Source organism: Callospermophilus lateralis, chromosome 18, assembly GCF_048772815.1.
Source record: "Callospermophilus lateralis isolate mCalLat2 chromosome 18, mCalLat2.hap1, whole genome shotgun sequence".
Lineage (NCBI taxonomy): Eukaryota > Metazoa > Chordata > Mammalia > Rodentia > Sciuridae > Callospermophilus > Callospermophilus lateralis.
Window position 1 is genome coordinate 48,684,373 of NC_135322.1, and position 19,577 is coordinate 48,703,949.

Sequence of the window (19,577 nt, forward strand, 5' to 3'; positions counted from 1 at the left end):
TCCAGACACTCCATACCTATCTACAGTTACCTCCCAGTTAATCCATATCAGTGGATTAATGAACCAATTAGGTCAAAGCTCTCATAACCCAATCATTTCACCTCTGAACTTCCTTGCATTATTTTACACATGAGTCCACCATGCGGCCAGCACAATGGTTTCATTAATGAGGTTCTTGGCATAAAAAGTTAGCTAGTGAGATCGAAATAAACACACAGACTCAGTTACCTTTTTCTATGACCAGGTCCGAGATGACTCCCCTCTCTGGTTCCCACCTCTAACCGCCCGGCGGGGCAGCAAGGATTACTCAGGGCTAGCAGGAGAGAGAGAGAGGGAGCACGCCAGGGAGTAGCCTTTTATTGGGGAACAAGAAATTCAGGGGAGAATTCCATCCAATGAAGGTTGAAGGGGGCCCGCACTCCAAGGTCAGGGTCAGTGATTGGGCCCCCGGGGTCAGTGGTCAGTCACACCCCCACACGGCCGGGTTCTCTCAACTGGAGAGGGCCGGGAAAATTCCGACACAGCCAGAAGCCTCAGGCCCAAACCGGGAGTCACCCAGTCACGTGTGGAAATGGCTCCCGACACATGAGCTTTTGGGGGACACCTCATATCTAAATCAGAACACCAGATGTCTGCACAATGCTTAAGTCATAGAGACTCTGAACCTATTAACTCTGACTCTGTTTCCCATGCTGTATAAGAGAACTTCCTATATCTCAGCGTCTACACAGCTGCCCACACCCATGAGGAAAACCTGCCTGTAAGTGTCAGACCATGGCCATTGGGATGGGAAGAAACTTGTTTTGTTTTACAAGAAGATCAGGAAGTATTAACCCAGGCCTCATTGCAGTGTGGATCCTGATGAGAAGTCTCTCACTATCAAGTCCAAGAAGGCCTCTTACACAGGGTGGGCAGCTAATCCCTGTGTATGGGTTCACATAGCTCTGGTTGCTTTCAGGGGTCAGAAACTGTAGCCCTTTCATAAGTTCAGGGTATTCAATCAGCTCATTCCTGGGAGACCTACTCAAGGACTACACTTTGAGGTCACCCAGGCCCCCAGCCATGGGTTATCTTTTGGGACAAAGAGATTAAAAGACAATTTAATTAATATTCAGACAGAATAATCAGGGAAACTTTCCTGTTTACTACTTTATTTCCATAGCTGAATGTGAAATGGAGACAAAGTTATGCAAAGTCAGGTTTGGGATATATGTGAGCATACTGGGATTAATAAGGAAGGGGGAAAAGTAACTCAGTGGGCATCAGAAAATGTCTGAGCTCTGACTTTGTTCCCTGACCTTGAATATCCCCTTAGGCCTTCAAGGTTATGTGTTATGTGGTGGATGAAATCTTCCTGTCCAGGCAATCCCAGGAGCTGTTGACCTCCACTGATTTTCTACATATTCCTAGCATCACTGGTGTCAACAATGATGAGTATGGCTGGATCTTCCACATGGCAAGGCCCAGTTCCAAGTCCTTAAAATCCTGAAGATCTCATTTAGTGTGTGTGTGTGTGTGTGTGTGTGTGTGTGTGTAAGTATGGCTCAGGATTTCAAGGTTCACGTCCAGCCTACCCCAAATTTAAGACTTTCCTTCCACCTCCCAGCTCATAGGCACTGATGATACCCAGATGGAAACACAGGGACTAGGTAGGCTCTTTCTCAGAGTACTTCAACACTGATGGTGAGGTTCCTGGGGTCCTGCCCCAATGGAGGGAACACCTCTACATTCCTGTTTATGTAGGAACCCCAGGAACAAAGGCTAAACTATGTACATATTTTTGGATAAAGTCTTCCCAGAGTTTGGCCCTCTCCTCCATTCTCAGTCCCATGGCAAGCCCCATCTCTGGACTCTGAGACTGCTGACTCACTGTCCTTGAGCCTGCCTAACCTAACACTCCCTGATCTCCTGGACTAGATGTCGCCTGCCAAATGCAATGACCTGTTGATGGAGTAGTACATGGGAGACAATGAAGACCTCCACACCCTCCAAGTCCAATTACAGAAGATAACGGACTTCTTGTTCATGATCTCTGAACACCAAATAGTACATTATCATTGTGAGTATATCTGTACCTGAATCCTGGCTGCCTAGGGGGCAGTTCAGAGCTGTGAGTCTCATAAGAGTATCCAGGTCCTGAAACAAGTCTTTATCAGGTTCCTGGTTCCAAGCACCTGATGATCCTCATCTCAATAAATCCTCATGGCTAGTGTAAGAAGCAACCATTTCCTTTACTATACAGATGATAAAAATGAGTTAGTAACACTTAGTGACTTTCCCAAGACCACACAGCTAGAAGTCCAAGACCTGATTTAACCAAGGTCCTTCCTGCTGCCTCTGCTCCAGCCTGGGACTCCCCATTCCACTGTCCAGATTCAAGCCAACTTTGGACCTACGTATCTTATTGCCAAGGGTACGGCAGGAGAGGGCCACCACATGAGATGAGGAGCCACCCACACATATCCTGTCAGCCCCCCAGTTCCCATCCTCTACTTCTTTGAGTTCCAGCATTAGTTCAATTTCTTCAAGGATATCAAGCCACCTCACACGAAGGCCAACCATGGCAAAGAAATTATCTTTGTCTTTGGATCCTACATCAAGGGCAGCAGAGGTGTCTTCTTTATTTCCTAGGAGCCAGGTGGCATTCTAGTGGGCAGGAGTGGCAATTTATCCCACTGTACAGATGAGGAAATTGTGGTTTAGAGAGAGGATGGGATCTGGTGTCTACCATCTTACAACTCAAAAGTTCATAACAGAGTTAGAATCTAAGCCCTTTACCACTTCAATCTTTTTTCTTCCACCTGTCCCCACCCTAACCATGGTTAGGTGGTTAGAGTCATAATTGTTTCTTTTTTTTTTTTTCAAAAAAAGGCATAGTAATGCTTTCTTAAATGACTTCCCCGTTTTAGAAGGAATAAGGAGGCTTCTGAGCCAAAGACAAACTCAGGGTGGATTCAGTTAGAAGCTGAGATGAGTAAGGGCAGGTTGGGCAAGCAGAGGGCCTGGCTCCAGGACTGTTGGGGTAGGGAAGGGACACAGGCCTGGGGTCCAGGGACAGGCTACAGCTAGGGTGCTAAGTGTGGCACGGGAGTGAACAGCTGGATGGGCTTCGCCAGACCTGGATCCTTGCTTTCTTCTTCCCCATAGTTGAGAGTTGAGCTCACTGAGGAGGAGGAGCTGCTGAGTAGGAGGATGATGAGGTACTGGGCCAAAATTACTGGAAATGAGTGAAAGAATGCACCACCCATCTTAGCCTCCTTTGAGACTTGTACTCATCCAGTGTTCCCTTTGTTTGAGGTGACTTCAATAACACACATGTCCTTAATCACAACGTAGGCCCCTCGCTTCAACCCAAAGACTCACTCTAACAGAGGGCATCTTGTGTGTGCCATTACCTGGTCCCTTTCCAACGACCAGGAGGGTGGGCCACAATTCAGAGCTTCCATCAGAAGCCCTGACAGGGAAGGACAAAATAGGCCAGGCTCTGTCCCATGTGGAAAGTCTACAAGTAGAAAGTCATTGCTCTCCTAAATTAGGAAACCTCCCCCCATTGCCCATGCCTCCTGCCTGCCTGGATGCCTGGATGCCTGGCATGACCAAAATCAGGGGGCTCAGGGCCCTGAAGACCCACAGGTTGAAGTTCTGGACCAAGACTCTGCCCCAGAAGATCCAGGAACTTAAGGGGGCTGACGACAAGCTCAGAGCTGTAGCTCCATGTCAGGGAGAGCTGGGCGGGTGGAGTGCAGGTGAGGTCTGCCTGTGGTACCCACACACGCCTACCTAGGAGCCAGTGTTGACCCCCTCATTTCATGTAGCCATTCATTCATCCATTGAGCCAACACCTACAAATAACTTACCTCACAATGTTCATTGTCCAGGCTGCCGTGGGTCCTCTCTTGTTAGACACACTCAGTAATCCCCAAGGAAGATGTGGATGGGTAAGCCCAGTGGATGCCCACCTTCTTGCACATCCCACTGGTCCTGTGTCCCTTCCCAGCTTCTTTATCTCTCCTTCTCTGAACCCTCTCTCTCCTCTCCTCCCAACTCTCGTACCCTCCCCACTTCAAGAGAGGTGCTAGGGGAATGTTGCCCTCTCCTAGATATCAAAAGCCCAGTTTCATTTCTCAGCATGTCTCCCATGTTTTCTTACATGGAAGAAGCCAATAAAAACACCTGCACTCCAAATGTGCCAGTATCTTAATTTATTCGGGCTGATTTTATGAAAGTATAATTTGGGTATCTTATATATAAGAAAAGCTTATTGCTCACAGTTCTGGAGGCTGGGAAGTCTAAGATCAAGGTGCCAGATAACTTGGTATCTGATGATGATGGCTCTTGAACAGCACCTTTTCACTGTCCTCAAGAGACAGAAGAAACAAACAAGCTCTCACAGGCTTAATTTATAATGGTGTTGTAGTAACCTGTCTCCTGTTGCTATAATAAAATACCTGAAATTAGTACATATAAAGATAAGAGTTTCATTTGGCTCACAGTTTTAAAAGTCCCAGTTTGGTGCTGCCATTTCTTCAGCCACTCACAAAGGCTCCCTTCAGCCTCACAATATTTTGGGGAAGTGGGGAGGGAGATGGCTAAATGTGGAAGGGGATAGTATATGGGGTGACCTTGATGTATAAAAATGGCACTTGTAGGACTCACAAGAACTGTATTAATCTCTACCTAAAGCAATGATCCCAATGACCTAATTACCTTCCAATAGGCCCCATCCCCTGAAGATTCCACCACTGTCATGACCTGCATGGTGTTTACTCAGTTGCCTGAACTAGGGTGGTGAGTCAGATTAGAAATATTAATGATATGAGAAATTTTAGAAATAAAGACAAGGCATGGAAATAAATAAAAAGCAGGTGGCACGGTGGGATGATCTAGCTCTGATGGAGACTGGATCTAACCACAAAATAGAACCCATGCCCTTTATTTATATGGATAGGAACACCAGTGGGATTCAGTATGAAGAACCTCCCAAGGAAAACAGGATGGAGATGGCAAAAACAACTTGGTTGGGTCTTAGCAGGTTATGCCCACCTCCTCTACTTCTGGGCTGCTGCATTTGAGCCTAGAGCTGTCTGAGATAATGGGCAGGGTGTCTGCGTAAACTGAGTGGTCTTATATCAGAGGGATTTCACAAAGAGTTCTCAGAAGAGCAACACCCTGCCTTGAGATGGCTCAAACAAATTCACAATTCATTCATGGCCACCGACACACTACCTGTCACCACTGTGGACCTTCCAGCATATGAATCTTTGGGGGGACAAATATGATCCAAAGCATAGAGGGCATCAATCTTATACTTGAGAACTCCATCTCATATGTCACCTCTCAAGCATTCACCTGCTAATACCATCACATTTGGGATTTGATTTTAACATATAAATCTAAGAGGGGAAAAAAATTTCAAACCATAGCACATAAGTTCCCATACTTCAGCCACCAAGGTTACCAATACTAAAAATATAAAGGTCCCTGACATTACCTATTGTCCCCCTATATTGTTATATTGTCATCTATTGTTGACATTTATTTCTGTCTCAGAGATGTGATTGGCCCCATTTTTGTGAGAGGAAGGACAGGGCATGACCATTGGCTCCTGGCTTCTGGCTGGCAATGGGATGTTGAAGGGAGTCAGGTGGGTTCCTTAGGATCCTCACTTGTGAAGTTTGCTCCTATATTTTTTGATCTGTAGACTCTGAGGACCATATTGACATCAATCATTGCACAACTGCAAGGAGGTTTAACTCCCAACCTTTCTTGAGGTCTTTCTTGAGAATGGAACTAGAAGACAGAGGGTCAGTCTAGCAGAAGAAATTCTTCGTATCTAGATAGGTAGATAGAAAGAATAGATACAATCACATACACAGATATGCACCTGGGACTTTTCTTAATTTCACATTTTTACTGTTATTGTGGCTACCATGAATGCAGGGGCCTCTGAATGATTGTGCAATAAGTGGCAAAGTTTATGAGGACCTTCACCCTAGCAGTGGTAGACAGCAGGCTCTAAATTAGGAAGAAGCACTTATGTTATTCAGTTGACATAAAGAAGCTTGTAACATGACTCTGAGTGGGAGGATCCTCACAACCCAGTTGTGAATTAGATCAAGAAAATCAGGGCAGAGAAAGCATCTGCCCAGGCAGGAGCTAGGGCTATGGCTTGGAGCAGAGTGCCCTGAAAGGGAAACTGAATCCACAGCAGCCTTGCTGATTGGGTGGAGGTCAAGGAGAAGTGGTGCTACCAGTATGCTGGCTATTCAGATCCGAATAAATGCTTATTGGTTCCCAAAGGTGCTAAGAAGGAACATAGATGGTGCTGGGCTGTGAGTTTTCCTCTAGGAAATCAAGCTGTGGGCTCTCTAAGCCCAGATTGGCTTCCATTCACCCATGCAGGGCTCAGGATAATTCAGAATCTCCTAGAGGCACCTAAGACCTAGGAGTTCCCTGGATCAGCCAGCCCTAATTTCACATCTTTCCAGTGAATAAGTAAAGGTGAACTTGACCTTGGCTATCGGGTAATGGGGTACCAACAGAAGTGCCTTCCAAAAGAAGGGCCAGACTGACTAGGGAGGGGCCCTCAGGGGCTCTGAGAACACAGTCTTGAGATGAGGGACTGTTGAAGGGGACCCAGTCAGCAATAAAGGTCACAGTCACACCTCCCTGCCACTGTGCAAGCAGTTCCCCTCACTCCAGCAAGGTCACCTGTATTTGTCCTTCTCTGGAAATCTTCATTCTGCCCCCTCAGAGAAGCCCTCCAGGTTCCTCCAGTTACATCCAGCTCTCTGCTCCCTCCTCCCCTCCCCAACACCCTCATGGGCCTGTGACTGAAAGGACAGGGAATTAGTGACTCCAGTGTGAGGAGAGGGGTCCTGGGATCTCAGAGGCGCTGCAGAGGCTGTGTGGCACCTTGGGAGGTGTCAAAGGGGACAAGCCTACTGGCTCCATGACCTCTGAGAGTTCAGAGTGATTCTCCTGCAGCACACCCCTTGCAGGGCACCACCCATTTCCCTGCCTCCTCCCTGCCAGGTCCAAATTCCACCTGGACTGAGGTCCTGCCATGCAGTGCCCTGTGAAGCCCAGTGGATGCAGAAACAGTCCTGGGAACTGACCATGTGGCTTCAGCAACTTGGTGTGCAGCTCACCATCGTGACCTATGGGCTCCTGCTGCTCCTCCTCCAGGGCCAGGGTGAGGATCCCATGGGGGGTGGCAGAGACCCGGGTTGGATCTGCCAAAGTGCACAGAGACAGAACCTGAGCCTGGAGGGAAGGCACCAAGGGTGGGGGGAGTTGGTGGAGAAGACACATGAAGGGGATGGGGGCAGGAAGGTGAGCTCCCTCAAAATTCAGAGTGGCTCTCTTAAAGCCAAAGAAGGGTCAGAGCTGCCTGAGGACACCCCCATGGAGGAGTGAGCTAGTGTGAGGGATTCTGAGGAGCACAGTATGGGCAAGTGAGAAGCCTCCTGGCAGAGGAACCGGAATAGGAGACACTTCTCTCCCATGTGTGGCTGTGGCTGTAGCTTCTACTCACCCTTGAATAATAACAATGGTAATAAGAAGACCTTGCTGGTTACATTTTGCTCTGAGTGTTTTCATCCCTTGGACACAGAAGTGCCTAGCACCTTCCAAAGGGTCCCTAGGCAAGGTTATTGGCCTGGTGGGATACAGAAGTTCCTGGTAACACTTCTCAAAGCTCATCTGAAAGATTGCTGGGTTCCCTTCACTCATGGGCCTGAGCTGGGGCACAGTCATGGCTTGGCTTCCAGGACAAAGGTAGATATGCTCTGCACCTGCTAGAAATCTCTAGGCCCTTATCAGAAGTGATTGCCAGGGTGTATCTGCAGCCCTGGATTACTCTCACACTGAAGCCTCCTAGTATGGGTGCTGGTCATAACCCCAAGACTTTCCCACTCTAATCTTCCCAGAGGATTCCAGGCTCACTTACCCCCTTGGACCATCATGCCAGGCTTCCTCCCTTACCTGAGATCTTAGAAAACCAGAACTTTCTCATCAGGAAGATCTTTACAGCTTCACTGAGGTCTTTTTAAACAATCTTTCTTCTTGGACTCACATTAAAAAAAATAAGACATATAGGAGGGTATGGAGTTGGGTTCCACTGTCTTCTTCCCACCCAGTCCTGGCTCCTCCACAGGGCCCATCTAGGTCTTAAAGAGGGTCCAGGTTTTACACAGTGCTTGTCCTTGTCTCTCACCTAAGCATAAGCTTTTCATATACTGCCCCGGGGACACTTCATACCACTGCATGGTAGAGATTCCTTCTGCTGTTTCATGGAGGACTTGTTCTCAATGAGACAGCTGCAACAATACTTAGCAGACTTTTTCTTTTATTATAACAAATATCAGGCACTAGTGGCCAGTGGCCATGTGAGTTACATGGGCTGAGATCCCATCTGGCAAGGCATTGTGTGGAGACAGCATGTTGGTAGGGACAGGAGTGTGCCTTTGGACTTGAAGAGATGCTGGCCAATTTCCTTCTCTGTCCTGTGAGTGGCTGCTGCCCTGGCCTGACCTGTACCAGGGAGCATCAAACACGCAGATCCTAGGGGATCTGGTGGGAGAAAAGAGGAGATTTGGAGTTTTTAACTTTTTCTTATGGAAACCAGCTCAGATCTATACCACATTCTAGAGTGAGAACTTGAACCTGGGGGAGGGAAGGCTCCAGTGATGTGGGAGCTGGGGAGATGTCAGCAATAGCAGAACTGTGGGCCTGACTGCTAACTACCTGCACCCTGAAGCACAGAGAGGATTAAGGCAGCCCGAGGGCTGCACAGCACCCAAGAGTGGGCCCATTCTGGAGTAGAGAGAAGAGTTAAAACCAACATACCCAACATCAACCTTTAACAAATATCATGACTTGGACAAGCCATGTATATCTAGGTTGATTTTCCATTGCTTTCTCGCCCTGATCCCCGACCCCAGGCAAGACAGGAGTTTTGAACTCATAGCTCTCCTCACACAGTCTGTTTCTCCTTACATGAATGATGCTTCTTTATGTCATTTCTTGTCTTCTCAAGAATGAGATGCTTGAGGATGGGAAACTTTAGTTCCATTCCCACAGTCCTCCTAGTGCGTGCCGTGACCTGGCACAGTGAGTGCAAAGGACACTCTTGCCCCATCAGCCCAAAAGACATTCTGCTGGCAGTTGCTAGGGCTGAAGGATGGTGGCAAGTCACAGGGGCCTGGTGAGCCTGGAGGGATAGGCTGTGACCTGGTCGAGTGATAGTGGTGGTGGGGATAGGGACTAGGGATGAGCAGAAAGATTCTGAAGCGAATGTTGACAGATCAGGGTTCCTCCACAGGGCAGAGCTGAGGAGGGCCAACCAGGCCGTGGTGCTGTGGGCCAGCAGCTGATTGGGCAGACCAAAGTCTGAAGTGCATCTCTCTGCCCACAGGCCAGGACTCAGTCAGCCCCATCCGGATCACCCACACCGGGCAGGTGCGGGGCAGCCTTGTCCACGTGAAGGGCACCGATGCGGGGGTCCACACCTTCCTGGGAATTCCCTTTGCCAAGCCACCTGTAGGACCACTGCGCTTTGCAGCCCCTGAGCCCCCTGACCCTTGGAGTGGTGTGAGGGATGGGACCTCCCACCCAGCCATGTAAGTTCTCCTGGGGTCTGGGAAACCTCAGACCTGGGTGGGGGTGAGTATTCTGAGCTCTGGGCCAGGCTTCGGTAACTTCTTCATCTACACTGTCCAGGCAACTTCCCTCTGCATTGAGAAGATTCTCACATGCGTGTTTCCAAAGACAGAGGATCAGAGAGTACCAGTTGCTAACTTCCCCAGGCTCCCATCTCAGGCCTTGGCACCCAGAGAGCATTAGTTGCAGAGACATGTTTGTCCCAGCTTATCTTATGCCAGATGTTCTCTGCAACCAGGGGACTGACGTGTGTCTGGGAGAGGTTCATGTTAGTTCTAAGAAACTATAAAAGACCCACCAGTACATTCTGTAGATTCCTGAGGATGGAAGCAGTGGTGGCTCCTTGGTGACTCCCACCTTCTATAGTCACTATCCCAGCCCACAGGTTCAGGAGACAGTGTCCAAGAAACAGGTGCATGTGCTTATAGCTGATGACCCTGTGGGAGGGATGTGGTTCCCTCAAAGTCTCGAATTGGACTGTGAGTTGTCCTAGTATGTTCTATGGGAAACTAACCTCTACCCATTCATGTACCACCTGTGTGGGGACACCCTATGACAGGGATTATTTGGTCAACACATGCAGCCAATGTTTCTCAGACAGGCCCCTAGAGTCATGATTGCCCAGCCTCAGGGGGAGTGGGACGCAAGTGCTCAACAACCTTGAGACCTCCTGGAGGTCTGGGCTCCATACCAGCTTCCCCCGAGCCTGTGGCCTGGAACTTGGTGGAAAGAGTCTCTGGAGAAGGATCAAGTGTGAGCAGGGTTGAGGGGGAGTGGGGACTGAGGGTGACTGAGCACCTAGACTCACTCTGGACCCACAGTCTGGTTTTGCCCACGGCACAGCTCCTGGAATAACTGCTATTCTTACCAGGTGTCTGCAGGATGTGGCTAGGAATACACTGGTTACGAACCTCTTGAATCTGACCCTCCCTCTCATCCCCATGTCAGAGGACTGCCTGTACCTCAGCATCTACTCACCTGCCCATGCCCATGAGGGCTCTAACCTGCCTGTGAGTGTCAAACCTTGGTCAGCCGCTGGGTGGGAAAACAGCTGTTCTGCAAGAAGATTTTTGTAAAGATGAGAATAGTCTGAGCCCCACTGCAGTGTGGACCCTGATAAGAAGACTCTTACTAACAGGTTCAAAAAGTCTTCTTACTCAGGATGGGTAACTGAACCCTGGGCCTGGGATTACAGAGACCTGCTTGTCCCCAGAGGTTTTAGGCTGTGGCCCTAGGGTGGATCCAGGACACCAACAACCAATTCATGCCTGGGAGAGACAATCAGGTGCTCAAGGACTGCATTTTGAGGTCATCTGCATTTCCAAACACTGATTACCTGTTGAGCTATTAAAAATGTTGAGCTAATAAAACTGGTTAATGTTTATGTGGGACGTTCAGGGAGACACCCCTTTTATTTTCGTCTCAAAGGGCTTCTGGGAATAATAGAGCCAGAATCTGATACATGGGCAGATTCAAAAGCATAATGGGCCGGGTGCAGTGGTGTATGCCTATAATCCCAGCAGCAGTTTGGGAGGCTTAGGCAGGAGGATCATGAGTTCAAAGCCAGATTCAGCAAAAGTGAGGTGCTAAGCAACTCAATAAGACCCTGACTCTAATAAACAAAAAATATAAAAAGGGGCTGGGGATGTGGCTCAGTGGTCAAATTCAATACTGAGTTCAATCCCCAGTACCAAAAAAAAAAAAAAAAAAAAAAAATAGCATAAGTGGTCTTGAAACGGAGTCCCTTGCTCATGAGAAATACCATGTCACCTGCTGGGGTTCTGTCCATGTAGTAGCTACACAGAGACTATCCAAGTCTAGAGAGCAGTCCAGGAGGGGTTTGGGTTGGGTGAGAGATACATGGCATCTGTCTTGATTTCCCAGGTGATGGTCTGGATCCATGGTGGTGCCTTGGTGGTGGGCTCAGCTTCCATGTATGATGGTTCTATTCTGGCAGCCATTGAAAATGTACTGGTGGTCACTATCCAGTACCGCCTGGGAGTTCCGGGCTTCTTCAGGTGAGCCTGGGACAGGGATGGTCAATGGGGCTGAGTAGACAGAGGACCATCCAGTGATCATCATCCTTCATTTCTCAGCACTGGAGACCAGCATGCCACTGGCAACTGGGGCTTCCTGGACCAAGTGGCTGCCCTACGCTGGGTCCAGCAGAATATCGCCCACTTTGGAGGCAACCCTGATCGCGTCACCATTTTTGGCCAGTCTGCAGGTGGCACTAGTGTGTCCTCACATGTGGTGTCTCCAATGTCCCAAGGACTCTTCCATGGTGCCATCATGGAGAGTGGGGTGGCTCTCTTACCCAAAATTATTGACAGCTCATCTGAGGTGGTTTCCATGGTGAGTGCCCTCAACCACGAAAGCCAAGACGCACTGTCTCGCCCCTCACCGTCAAGCCACTTCTACTCTGTCTGTTCAGTGGGGACAACAAAAACAGTTGAAGTGTCTTCAGAATTGATGTTTATCCAAAGATTGCTCAGGGGTTCGAGGGTCAGAATCCGCATGGCTCTACCTCACAGTGGTTGATTTTGCTCTATGTTCTGAAAAGCTGCACCCTGGGGGTCTCATCCTAAGAAGAACCATCTAAGCAGGTGTAATGGCTCCTCTGGCTGACACCTGAGCTTCAGGGAAAAGTTTCACACCTGTGACAATCCACACACGGCACCCTTGAGAATTAGGGTCACCTGCACCCAGCTGGGATCGTAGGCAACACTTTCCTCCCAGCCTGGAGGGATGATCCAGCCCCTACCTGGTCTCTTTATAGATGGTGGCCAACCTGTCTGCCTGTGGGCAAGTAGAGTCAGAGGCCCTGGTGAGCTGCCTGAGGGGCAAGAGTGAACAGGAAATGCTGGCTATTACCAAGGTAGGCTGAATGGTCATGGGTATGGAGGAAGGGCATGGAGAGTTAGAGGGGCAGAAGGTCTGAGTGCCCTTCATCTTGTGGGACAGTTAACTCATTTCCATACCATTGTCTGTGTTTGAATTGGTGGAACAGGTCATGAGGAAGCAGTGCCTTTTAGGATGGGCATTTTGGGAGAGTCAGTAAAAGGTGGAAAGCACTCCGAGGACATCAGAAATTTTCTATTCCCTGACCTTGCTTCCTGTCATTGAGTGTCCCCTCAGGCTTTCAAGACCATCTCTGGTGTGGTAGATGGGACCTTCCTGCCCAGGCATCCTGAGGAACTACTGGCTTTGGCTGATTTTCAACCTGTCCCCAGCATCATTGGTGTCAACAATGATGAGTTTGGTTGGCTTCTTTCTATAGTGAGGTCCATTCCCATACCCCCGGTGTCTGGGAAACCCTGGGGAGATCGTATAGATTTGTAGCTCCAAGTTCATCCATCCCTAAATCAAGACTTTCTGCCAACCAGGGCTTAATTGCTGACACTCAGAAGGAAATGGACAGAAGGACTGCACAGGCTATTCTTCAGAGAATGTGGACACATTTGGTGAGTTTCCTGGGGTCCTGCAAAAATTCAAGAGGACACCAGATCAGTGATGCATATCTGTAATCCTAGTGACTCAGCAGGCTGAGGCAGGAGGATCACAAGATCAAGGATATCTGCTGCAAGTTAGCAAGGCCCTGTCTCAAAATTATAAAGGGCTGGGGATATAGCTCAGTGGTAGAGTGTCCCTGGGTTCAATCCCCAGTACTGCCAAAAAACAAAACAAAAAAAAATTGAGGGCACATCAGATATCCTGCTCATGTAACAACCCCTAGCAAAAAAGAGTGACCTAAAATGGTAATGTATGTGGTCACCCACCCCAAAACTTAGTCTTTTCATCCATTCCTGTTCATCCCCCAACCCAGAGTCCAGAGCCTGCTTAACAGGACTCTCAATGTTCTCCTGTGCTAGATGTTGCCTGCTGAATTTGGTGACCTGTTAATGGAGGAGTATATAGGGGATAATGAGGACCCACAAACCCTCAGACTCCAGCTCCAGGAGCTGATGGCAGACATCCTGTTTGTGAATCCTGCACTCCAAGTAGCACATTATCAGCGTGAGTATATCTTTACTGAATTCTGGCTGCATACGGATGCAGCTCACAAGTGTGAGTCCCAGGTGAGGTCTCTGGTGTCCTGGTCCCCACAGATGTCTTTATCAGACTCTGGAGGCAATACACTTGGTAGCTCCCATACAGAAAATCCTCATGGTTAGTGTAAGAGACAGACATCACCTTCATTTGACAAATGAGGACACTGATTTGATGGCATTTAGTGATATGCCCATGAGAACACAGCAAGGAAGTCCAGGGTTATGATTTCACCAAGAGACTTTTCAACCGACCCGGCCCAGCCTGGGGCTCCCCTTTCCACTGTTCAGATTGCAGTCAACTTTGGACCCAGACATCTTAATAAGATGGGTAAAGCAGAAGAGCTCAAGGTGAGGGGCCATCACCTGTCCATGCCCCCAGGTTCCCATGCCCCTGTCTACTTCTATGAGTTCCAGCATCGGCCCAACATCTTCAGTGACATCAGACCACTCCACGTGAAGGCTGACCATAGCGACGAGGTCATCTTTGTCTTTGGATCCTTCAAGGGCAGTGAAGGTGAGTCTTCTTAATTCTCCAGAAGCTGAGATAGGGCCCTGGCTGGAGCCCTGAGGGACTTCATGGTAAACTAGAGGAAACTGTGGCTCAGAGAGGATGGAATCAGGAATCCACCATATTATAGCTCAAAAACCTGCTCTATGATTAGAATCTCAGCCTTTCCCATCCCAGTCTTTGATCCTCCATCTATTTCTACCCCAATCATGGTGTCTAGCATAGGAGAAAAGTGACTTAAGGCATAATCATTTCTAAAATGACACCTCAGTGTCCAAAATTAAAAGGGAATTACTGGGCCAGGGATGAGGCAAAGGTGGATTCAGCTAGAGACTGGGATGAATAAGGGCAGGTTGGGCAAGCAGAGGGCCTGGCCCCAGGACTGTTGGGGTAGGGAAGGGACACAAATCTGGGGCCCAAGGATAGGTTACAGCTGGGGTAGTGAGTGTGGCATTTTAGTGGACAGCTGGATAGAGTTGGCCAGACCTGGACCCTTGTCTTCCTCCTTCCACAGTTGAGCTCACTGAGGAGGAGGAGCTGCTGAGCAGGAGGATGATGAAGTACTGGGCCAATTTTGCTCGAAATGGGTGAGGACACCTGCACACTCAGCCTGGGGGCATGGGCCCTCCACTGCTCCCCTTGTCTGAGATGACTCATTAGCATATGTGTGTCCTTAATCATATCCTAGCCCCCTCTCCAACCTGAAGACCCACTGAAAGAGGGTGCTTTGTGGGTGTTGGTCACTCACTGGTCTCTACACATGGTGGCTGGGAGGGTAAGCTATGGTGGTGGGCTACCATGAGAGCCAAACAGGAAAGAGCAAAACAGACCAGATTGCCCTGCCCTGTGTGGAACAAGACTAGTGAGAGGCCATTGCTTTCCAACATCAGGAAAACTTGACCCAATCTCAACACAATTGCCAGCCTGTTAACCTGGCCTGTCCCAAATGGGGTGGGTAGGAAGGGTCAGGTCTGAGTTTAGCACGATTCAGAGTGACCCTTGACCCACCCTCCTGGGAGGGCATGTGCACAGGAACCCCAACGGAGAGGGCCTACCCCACTGGCCACTGTTCGACCAGGACCAACAGTACCTGCAGCTGGACATCCAGCCTGCTGTGGGCCAGGCCCTGAAGGCACACAGGTTTCAGTTATGGACCAAGACCCTGCCTCAGAAGATCCAGGAGCAAGGCACACAAGTCAAGCACACAGAGCTCTAGCTCCCTGTTCAGGGAGGGAGGGAAGGGCTATGTGCAGGTAGGCTCTGCCTGTGGTGCCCACTCTTGCCCACTCAGGAGCCAGGGTTGGCCTCTCATTCACATAGCCATTCATTCACTCTTCATTCATCCATTCAGCCAACACTGGTAAAGAATTCACCTCATGATGTTCATTGCCCAGTCTGCTGTGGGTCCTCTCTTTTTAGACACACTCAGTAAATCCCCCCCAGGAAGCTGTCATTGGGTAAACCCAGTGGATGCTCAACTTCCTCCACACCCACTGGGCCTTTAGTATATTCCTCCCTTCCTCAACTAAACTTCCCAGGACTTTCTGTCTCCTGCAAGAATCTAGACACTCTACAAAGGAGGGCTATGCTTTGAGGAATGTCCCCACACCTGAGTGTTGAAATCCCACATCTAGGTGCTGGGGATGTGGCTCAAGCGGTAGCGTGCTCGCCTGGCATGCGTGCGGCCCGGGTTCGATCCTCAGCACCACATACAAACAAAGATGTTGTGTCCGCTGATAATTAAAAAATAAATATTAAAAAATTCTCTCTCTCTCTCTCCTGCTCTCTCTTAAAAAAAAAATCCCACATCTACTTCTCATCCAAGTCCTATGTATTCTCATATCTGTCATTGACCACTAGACAGACTAGACAGAAACCATGATTACCTAAAGCCGTAGTATCACAGTACATTCAGACTGCTGTAAAAAAAAAAAATACCATCACAAAGTGGTTAGCTTATGAACAACAGAAAATTATTCGGAGTTTGCAAGGTTATGTCCAAGGTCAAGATGCCAGCCTGGTATGGTGGCACACACCTGTAATCTCAGCAACTCAGGAGACTGAGGAAGGAGGATTACAACTATGAAGCCAGCCTGAGCAACTTAGTGAAACCCTGCCTCAAAATTAAAAATGAATAGGAATTGGGATGTAGCTCAGTAGTAAAGTTCTCCTGGATTCGGTTCACAGTACTGAAAATAAAAGTCAAAATAAAAAAAGAAAGAAAGAAAGATGCCTACAGATTTGGAGTTTGTTAGAACTTGCTTTTTGGCTCATGGATGGCACCTTAATGCTGTGTCACTACATGGTATAAGGGACAAATAATGCCTGTGATGTGATAAAATCTGCTAAGGACCCCAAATCTTAATACCATCATATTGAAGATTAGGTTTCAATATGTGAACTGGGGGGACACAAGTTCTTAGACCCCAGCACCTACAGCCTCCAGATTTCAGCAACTAAGGTTGCAAACTACTGGAAAATGTCTCTGCCTATTTTAAACACCTGCCCACCCATCTCTTTCTATCCCAGAGAGGTGACTGGCTCATACTTGTGAGAAGCAGGACTGGGCTTTTCCATTGGTCCTGGAGTCTGGGCCAGCTGAAGTCCTGTCTCCTAAGTTGGCTCTTATTCTCTGTGGATCTGCAGACACTGTGAACCCCGCACTGACACGATCACAACACATCTCACATCTGAGAAGATGTTTCTCTGTGTGGTGTGTCCTGGAAGAGGCCTTGAAGGCTCAGGAGGTCCAGACATGAAGCAGAAGAGGTTCTTGTCCCTGGTTCCCTGAGAACCTCTCCATCTAGTAAGGTGTCCCTCTGCCTTGCAGAATTCCCCTGCAGCCTCCTGACCATCCCCCACTTACTATGGCATCCACATCATTGATTTTCCTTCTCCCCTCATTGCTCCCCCTAAGCTTCTCTGGCCCCTCCTATAAAAACCCCCTCATCTTTTCTCATTGTACAAAGGTAGCAAATGATGCTCAATGTGTCTCTGGGTTCTCTCAAATCTTTTTCGCTCAGACATTAAGAGGTTGGATTTCTATCCCAAAGACCTTGGGAGTCCCCCACTCCCCAACCTCTGACTGACGTGCCCTCCTTGGGCACCATTTTTCCCAGGGGAGATGACCCCCTTGTTTCCATTGACTATAGTTAAACCCAAACTAAGACCTTCATGAATTTCGTGCAAAAGATGACAATTCCATTTTGCCATTTGGGCCACCAGGGAACAGACAAAGTTAACATTAAGCCTGCAGGGACCCAGCACAGGAAAGACTTTCCTTTTGGTGAAGACTGATGGGTGCATCCTTATAGCATTTACTGAGTTCCAGCGAACATGCCTCTATGTTTCAGTTCTGTAGAAGCACATTGTATTATCCAAAGGGTCTCCATTATATTTTGTAGATTTTTAATTGCTTTTTAAATTGCTTTAGTGTCGCGTGTGTGTGTGTGTGTGTGTGTGTGTGTACAGTGCTAGGGACCATATCTACCTCCTTGGCCTGCTAGGCAAGCACTATACCACTGAGCTACATCCATTCATAGCCCAGTGTGGAATAACTTATATGCAATTAAATTAATCAAGAGAGTATACAATTTTCTTACTCTGAGGTTATATGTAAGATAGGCAAACACCACCACCACAAGTTTTACTAGTTTCTTTCACTTTCTAAACTTCCTCATGCCCCTTTGTAGTCCTTCCTTGCCCTGAATCCTGCTCTAAGGCAGTCACCTAATTGCTTGGGTTCCTCTAGTTGGCCTTGCCCCAAATATGATGCAAATGGACACTTTTAGGAATGGCTTTGTCACTTCTCATACTATTTCTGAGATCTAGGCAGATCTCAGATTCCTTTTCCTGGGGTGTGACATTCCTTGTAGGCACACAACACAATTTATCCATTGACCAGTTACTATACATCTGAGTGACTTGCAATTTTTGACCAATTTGACAATAAAACTCTTAGAGACATTGTCAGAAATTATTTATATGGACACATGCTGTCATTTCTGTTGAGGAAAGACCTGAGAGGAGAATTGCTGAGTCACATGGCAAGTGTGTGTGGAACCTTTAAGGGAAATAAAAAACTCTTCTCCAAAATGACTCTGTCACTTTGCATCCCTACCAGCCATTTATGAGGGTACCAGTTGTTCCATATCCTCGTCAACATTTGGTCTGATGGGTCCCTGCAGGTTTAATGTTAACTTTGTCTTCCATTCTCTCTCTCTCTCTCTCTCCCCCCCTCCCCACCCCTCTCTCTTATCTCTATATATGTATAAGGTATAATATATACAAACACATACACAGATAGGCTCCTGAAACTCTTCATCATTTCAAATTATTACTGTTATCTTGGTCATTGTCAAAGCCAAGGCCTCTGTAAGATGGTGCCATAAATGGCACAGGACCTGGGGACCTTCATCCTAGCAGACTCCAGATCAGGAAGAAGCACTTGTTGTCCAGTTGACACGAAGATGCTTATATAGGGCTTAACTGGGAGGAGGCCCAAGCCCAGCTATGAATTAGATCAGGAGACTCAGGGCAGAGTAAGCATCTGCCAGGAAGGGACTGGGGCGATGGCTTGGAGCAGAGTGCCCTGGAAGGAGAACTGAATCCACAGCAGCCTTGCTGATTGGGTGGAGGTCAAGGAGAAGCAGTGTTCTCAGCATACTGTCTCCTGACATCTGGATAAGGCTGATTGCTCCCCAAAGTGGCTGAGAAGGACACAAAACTGAGCTGTAAGAGCCCATGGGGGGTGGGGAGAATCTAGCCAAGGACAGTTTGCAGGGGAACCTCTAGGCTGCCTGAAGTTGAGCCCCACACCCCTTCATCAGGGAAGTCAGGTTGCGCAGGTCTCCTCACCCACACTGGCTTCCATTCACCCGCGCAGGGCTCAGGATGATTCAGAATCTCTCAGAGACACCTAATCTCTGGGAATTCCCTGGACAGGCAGGTGCTTGTTTCACATCTTTCCAGTGGATAAGTGACTGTAAACTGGACCTTGGTCATGTGTTGATGGGGTATCTACAGAAATGCCTTCACAAAGAAGGGTCAGACTGAGAAGGGAGGGGCCCTCAGAGGTTTTCAGATCATGGTGTTTAGAAGAGTAGGGACAATTGAAGGGCACCCACTCAGCTTTGAAGGACAGTCACACCTCCCTGCCAATGTGCAAGTGGTTCCCTTCACTCCACCAAGGTCACCTGTATTTCTCCATCTCTGGAAATCTTCATTCTGCACCCTTCAGAGAAGCCCCCCCCCCCCTTACATACAGCTCTCTGCTCTCTCCTCCCCAACACTCTCATGGGCCTGTGACTCCAGGTATGAGGAGAGGGGTCCTGGGATGTCAGAGGGGCTGCAGA

The 19,577-nt window shown here is 48.4% G+C and overlaps 1 protein-coding gene across 2 annotated transcripts; it reads left to right on the plus strand.

Annotated features, from left to right (window-relative positions):
- The first annotated feature begins 7,119 nt into the window (after nucleotides 1-7,119).
- LOC143384452 (cocaine esterase-like) lies at nucleotides 7,120-15,439 on the plus strand. Of its 2 annotated transcripts, none has more exons than XM_076839526.2 (12): nucleotides 7,120-7,195; nucleotides 9,419-9,623; nucleotides 10,535-10,673; nucleotides 11,548-11,681; nucleotides 11,760-12,018; nucleotides 12,443-12,541; nucleotides 12,802-12,942; nucleotides 13,050-13,127; nucleotides 13,536-13,680; nucleotides 14,095-14,229; nucleotides 14,738-14,810; nucleotides 15,256-15,439. In XM_076839526.2, exons 1-12 carry the CDS (start codon nucleotides 7,120-7,122, stop codon nucleotides 15,437-15,439), a joined length of 1,668 nt encoding a protein of 555 aa, XP_076695641.2. The 2 variants fall into 2 exon arrangements, with proteins under 2 accessions (XP_076695641.2, XP_076695642.2); XM_076839527.2 differs by having other exon boundaries at nucleotides 14,095-14,184.
- Nucleotides 15,440-19,577: the final 4,138 nt, after the last annotated feature.

Coding starts and splice junctions, on each gene's coding strand:
- LOC143384452 (XM_076839526.2), top strand. CDS start 7,120: ATGTGGCTTCAGCAACTTGGTGTGCAGCTCACCATCGTGACCTATGGG. Junction 12,019..12,442: donor CATCTGAGGTGGTTTCCATG/GTGAGTGCCCTC, acceptor GTCTCTTTATAG/ATGGTGGCCAACCTGTCTGC. Junction 14,811..15,255: donor GCCAATTTTGCTCGAAATGG/GTGAGGACACCT, acceptor GCATGTGCACAG/GAACCCCAACGGAGAGGGCC.